Raw genomic sequence first — 6,232 nt, 5'->3', positions numbered from 1 at the left:
GAATAAAATTAACCTACCCATCTTATATTGATGTATTATTTATAAAACTATAATGAAAATTTTGGATTGCTTCATTGAATTGTATCAAATTTATTTCATATTTACATTCTGTCAATTTAAAAACACAACTGGAATTATACGTTTATATAACAACGTATGTTTAAGTTTTCTGCATAGCTACCAGGATAATTTGTCACTTTAGTCACTTTAGTTGCAGTAGAGCACCTTGTCAAAGCTCTTTGTAATTCTACCGTCTCTCTGTTAGATTCTTTTTCGTGGAAGCCATGCCAAAGGGAAGTATTTAGAAAAAAGAAATGCCAGACAAACACACCAAATTTCTGGTCTCAAGTTAGGGAATTCCTTGTACTAAGAATACCCGAATTATAATAATTCTGAAGGCGATACCCAGAATACCCAAACCAGAACCAACTTAGAATAAATGTTCGTTTCCTATGTTAGCCCAAATCGGGAATCAACTTCCTCATCAAGCGCCTTTAATACTAACCTCTGAGCCACCGAAGAGTATAAGCACACCCCGCAATCTAAACCCGAACAGGCGCCGTAGGTCAAGCTTGATTTATTAATTTAATAGCAGTAGAGTGCCTTGTGAAAGAGTTCGTCCAGGGAAGTACTGTCATCTTACCTATTACGGTAAGTAGTTAAAGGTGCTGGTGAAAATACAGGCACATGGGACGAGTCAACTTATGTCTCATGGTGACGGGCGCAGTGGCAGTGCCCCTGATCTTTGCGATTTAAAGCTCTGAGAGGCAACTGAATAGAATAGAATACGTTTATTTGCCAGAATACAGTAATTGCAAAGGTCTTAAGTAAAATTAGGTACATTGTATTCAACCTGCAAGCAGATGTGCAAATATTAATGGGATTCAATGTTTCTTTAGTCTCTATAGTTTCTAATTAATGTAATGAATTTGTAAATTCTAAGTATTCTTTATTACTATAGAAGCAATGTGTCAAAAGCCATTTTGTCAATTTTGATTTAAAAGTATGTCCTTGTAACAATTTAATTTCGTTTGGTAATTTATTGTAAATAATTATACACATGTTGAAGCAGTTATTCTTATAAATTACTTTATGGCAACTGCAACTGTTATGGACTGGCGTGTGGCGTACCATCAGTCGTAAGACTTGTTCGTCCCGTCATTTGATATTATAAAAACAAATGACCACAACATTACTTACAAATATTGCCTTTAGCCCGTACCTACTTCTGCCGCCAAACAGCAATTGCTCGCATTAATTTGTTACCGTGTGTGTACAATATGACTTTTCAATTAAAATACCTTTAATGTAAGGTTCAAACTTAGGAAATTATAATTTTAATATATGCTCCGGAATCTTATTGCAAAAACGTTTACAATTCCCCATAAAAGAATCATTTACCTTAGTTATACGAAATCGTGGTACCATGAGTTTGGTCTTTGAACAAGTCACACATTCCGTTGGGCAATATAGTAGCAGTACACCTTCTTGACAAAGAGTTCGTCCAGCGAAGTACTGCCACCTAACCTATTTCTGCCGCCAAGTAGTAATTGCTCACGTTACTGTGTTCTGGTTTTTGAATATTGTTATTATGGCAGAATCTCTGCAGGAGCTCGGCGAGGTTAAACGATTGTTCACAGCGAGTAGGTCTCAAGGATGAACTTGGACAAACGACAGAGTCATTGATTTTTTTTTGTTTATTTATGTGTAATATTTTTTTTTTGTAAATTGGCACACTACGTCTCCCGCTCGGATTATCTGCTCTGCCTCAAAGATTGCCTCGAAGAGATCGCTCTTAGCGTTGAGACCGTCTTTGCCCATATTTGTTTTAAGTTGTTTATGTACTGTTCTTGTATGAGAGCAACAAAGTATATATGTATCTATCTGTCTATTATTCAAACTATAATTCAATTTAGTATAAATGCGAATGAAACTGTCTCTCTGTTACACTTTCACGCCCAATGTCGATGAATTTTGGTATAAAGATAGACGAGACCTTGGAAAAGGACATAAATTACTTGTTGTCACAAAAGTAAATCCTAAAGGGGGGAGGTTGGGAAAAGAAATTTATATGGAAAACCAATTATTTCTCAAGTAAGTAGTACAGTAGGTTATTTTTTGAATATGCTTTATTACAATATGATTGTTATTTGTAATACATCAATTTGTAAAGTACATTTTTTTGGACTTTTAACATGCTTTGAACTTACGCTATACTTAAATTATAACAAGTCATGTTTCCAGCAAGTTTCGTTGGTTAGGATATTACAAAAGTAGAAAGCTTTTTCTCATCGTATGTTGCGGAACTGCTGGTAAACTCCACCGAATATGTTCTAACATCATTTAATCAGCGTCTTTGTTAAAGTAAAAAAAACACAAAGTAAAATTCTTTCGATCTGACGGTACTCGAACTAGTATCTGTTTTTAAATCCAATACAAACATATAAAGAAATTCGTAAACATAGAAAGATCTGCTGATTCGATTGGTTAAGAATGGTCACCCTGGTATCGCAACAGAAACTAGTTCGAGTAGTAGAACAAATAGTAGAGAATTTTCACAAAGAATATCCGAATATCATTGTACTTAAACGTCATAGTATTCAATTATTTATTTTGTAATACACAAACACATGTAACAAACAAAACAAATATTCGTACGTGACATAATTGAAATAAGTTAGAATAATATAAATTCCCAATATGAGGAAAGTAATGGCAAATTTATTTTATTCATTCTCGAGAGATTCCATTTGTCGTTTTCCCAGAAATGTTTTCCGAAGCCCTTATTTATGTGTAACAAAATTTTCAATCCTCCGCTATCTGTTTGTACGTCGTACTGACGTGATTTTCCCGCAAAGTGTTTTTCGACTTTAAATAATAAATACCTCATTGTTTTCATACAGATCATCTCGACGACCACGAATACCCACACACCGGCACCGCCCATTTCATATTAACTAATTACAGAAAGATTATATAACTCCACGCACCAGCTCTGTTTTCTGACTCGTCTGCGATACCACTGACGAACCTATTCCTGGCCTTCACAGACCACTCGAGGCAGCCTTTAGATTAATTTTTAACATCAATGTTGGCGGTTTCAGCTTTCCTTCCGTTTCATTGCTTACGTCAATATTTAACTCTTTCAAACTCTTTAATTCCGGTGACGTAATAAAAGCTTATTATCCTTCTTGTAATATCCTTAGTAATATTAAATTTGAGATCAATAAACAGAAATCCTTTGTAAATTACATTTCGTAAATATCACGTTTAGGGTGCTATTCTGAAGGCGACAGGGAAATTTTCTATATTTCACAAAATTGCTACAATAGTAAGCGCCTTTGCATACAGCATCCGATTCTTTCCGAATCCGAGACCATAAAAATTCGGACCCACTTCGGATGTCGCTTGTGCACTAAGTCCGATTTTGAGAAAATACAAATATCGCTAGTTCATCTAGAGGCAAAATGATCCCTGTGACATTTCGGATTGTCATTTCTCGGATTCAGAATGCAGCTTGATTTTGATTGCCACTCCCAGTTTGGAAACTGCGTCTTTTTTTGCGCATAATTGCATAATTGCGATTCACAACTGGCCGATCGGAAACTTTTGACATTTCTAATCGGAACAATAGTGGATTTAACTCACAAATTAGAAAGATATAGTAGGAATCAGGTTCATCTTCTCGCTGAGAAACCCATCTCATTTCGAGACTACCCGATTGGATCTATTCTGATTTGAATCAAATTTAGCATGCTCATACGAATCGGATGTAATGCGCAAACGCTCTAACTAATGAGTAAAATAATGATTTTATGTTATGAGAAAACAACTGCTAACAGGTAAACATATCAAATACCACCACTTTTTACATTTTTAAGACAATTACTTTTACAGTTACATCGACTCATCCGTAGAACAAAGATCTATGTGCAAGACTACTTGTTCTCAGGACAAAGTACATTTCGTTCGTTCTTCTTCGCTGTGGATGTCAGATCGACTGTTGTTCGATTTTATATTTCCGAAACGAAATAATATATAAAAATTCTCAAAACACCTTTACACAGGCCTTAATTTGAATAACGAAATTATGTATTTATACTCTTTTCGCTGTATAATCACATCGTACGTTGTTCTTCGGATGAGTCGATATTTACCGGATAAGGCATTAACGGCACCCTGTATACGAAAAGTTCTTTACTGTTTTTCCTTCTATTATAAGAATTTGTGGCTTCGTGTTTCGTTTAAACCGTGATCTCCCCGCTCAGAAGGGTATCAGCAACAGCCCCAGGAAGACCAAGTAGGCTGTGAAACACCTTGTTCTTCCTTGTTGTTCCGCAGTCTGTGGCAGAAGGGGAACCACCTGTGGTAGTCTGGGATTGGTAAGACTGAGTCTGGGGTACGCAAGAAAAAGCCTGGGTAGAGTATGCAGGACAAGGTACGACTTGGAATGGAGATTGAGGACATGGATTTTGCGCTTGACAATTAGATGGTTGCTGGAGAACACAAGGTTGAGGTGTGCCTGGAAAATTTTGTAGTTGATAGGCAGAAACTTGTGATGGGTTTGGTGGCTGTCCTACACAAACAGTAGATTGTTGTGAATTTTGTACACAATTAACTGCTTGTTGTTGACATGATTGGCGTTGATTAGGAGAGATTTGCGGTTGGCAGGGAGGAGATTGCGATTGGCTCGGTGGACATTTAACAATTTGTCCTTGATCAGGGCAAGGTGGCGGTGGACATATTAAACCAGCTTGCTGTTGGTTCTGGGATTGCTGTGGGCAAGGTGAATTTTGAGGCTGACAGTTCGAAGCTTGCTGAGGGCTTGTTGGGCAAGGAATGGGTTGCGGTTGACAATTGCTTGGTTGTGAGGGATTTGGTGACACTGGCACAGGTTGCTGTTGCGGAGGGCAAGGGCCAATTTGTGCTTGGAATGAAGCTGATTGTGATTGAGGTTGCGAAGCGCAGGGGTTAACCTGCTGTTGATACTGAGAAAGTGATGGTGAACAAGGATTAACTTGCGATTGATATTGGGAAAGTAGCGGTGAACAAGGGTTAACCTGCGGTTGACAAGGAACATTCTGCTGTTGATATGCTGTTACTTGTACCGGTTGGGGTTGGTATTGACCAGATTGGGGTTGGTATTGGATAATGTGGAAAGCGGGTTGTTGCTGATATGATTGTGGTGGACAAGGTTGCTGCGAAGAAGGTTGTGGTGCACAAGGTTGTAGTGGAGAAGATTGCGGTGCACAAGGTTGTGGTGCATAAGGCTGTGGTGCATAAGGCTGTGGTGCATAAAGTTGTGGTGCACAAGGCTGTGGTGCATAAGGCTGTGGTGGATAAGGTTGCGACTGGCAAGGTTGCTGGGGGCTGATTGGCACTGGGTAAGATTGCTGTTGGCAAGGGTTAGGGTCTGGACAGGGTAAGGGTGCATTGACCACCTGTTGAGGATCTGTAGAAGTGAAAAAAGATTGTGTTTATAAAATGTGTTCCCTAAACATAGTGTGTGTGATGACGAACGTTTTAAAGAAGGATGGCGAAAGCTGACCCAAAATCAACGAAGTGCCGTTCATGGATTTTGCTAATATAATTTTACGTGTTAGTTTATGTCGATAGTTATTAATATATTTTGGTATATTGTTAGAAGTTGGGAATAAAGAAATTGCAAAATAATATATTTTAGAATAGACGCAAGAACACAACGCAATTGATTGAATTCGACACTAGAATAGGTAACGTTCTTGTATGTAGGTTCGATATTAAGCATGATTAAATGTTTACCTACCTAAAGTATTGGTCATTTTATAGTAAACACATAAAACGTCAGAGCTATAAAATACATAAACAAATAATTAATTAAACAATAATGATATAAAGTAAAAAATAAAACATAAACATACAAAAAAGTGACAAAAATGTTTAGACAATATTCAAATGACATATACGAAAGTTAGCAAAGGAACGTTTTGACGTGAGGCCTCTTGCCAATGTCAATGTCACTTTGAGATTGACAACAGTGTGACCATTTGTGCCATTTGGGCAGATTTAATTTTTATTCATTTTCATTGCGACGGAGAACATGTGAACGTTGTTTTAAATGTGGGAAACTTTAGCAGATTTAGAAATATTCAGCCAGTTCTTTCGTTGTTGTTATCTGCTACTACGAACAAACATCTGAAGTGAAATACAGGATAATGTAATAAACATAACCTATATCAACTTTATAACCCCA

General features: G+C 37.2%; 1 protein-coding gene across 1 annotated transcript; it reads right to left on the bottom strand.

The window, feature by feature from the left end:
- Window positions 1-4,244: 4,244 nt before the first annotated feature.
- LOC113234378 (vegetative cell wall protein gp1-like) lies at window positions 4,245-5,801 on the bottom strand. The gene is made up of 2 exons (XM_026469689.1): window positions 5,786-5,801; window positions 4,245-5,452 (listed from the first exon to the last, which is right to left on the bottom strand). The coding sequence occupies exons 1-2, from the start codon at window positions 5,799-5,801 to the stop codon at window positions 4,245-4,247; spliced, it is 1,224 nt and encodes a 407-aa protein (XP_026325474.1).
- Between the last annotated feature and the right edge of the window lie 431 nt (window positions 5,802-6,232).

This window comes from Hyposmocoma kahamanoa, unplaced genomic scaffold, assembly GCF_003589595.1.
Source record: "Hyposmocoma kahamanoa isolate Upper Pololo Valley unplaced genomic scaffold, ASM358959v1 84, whole genome shotgun sequence".
NCBI classification, from domain to species: domain Eukaryota; kingdom Metazoa; phylum Arthropoda; class Insecta; order Lepidoptera; family Cosmopterigidae; genus Hyposmocoma; species Hyposmocoma kahamanoa.
The sequence above is the reverse complement of the archived record's forward strand: the minus strand, read 5'-3'. Positions and strand labels throughout refer to the sequence as shown.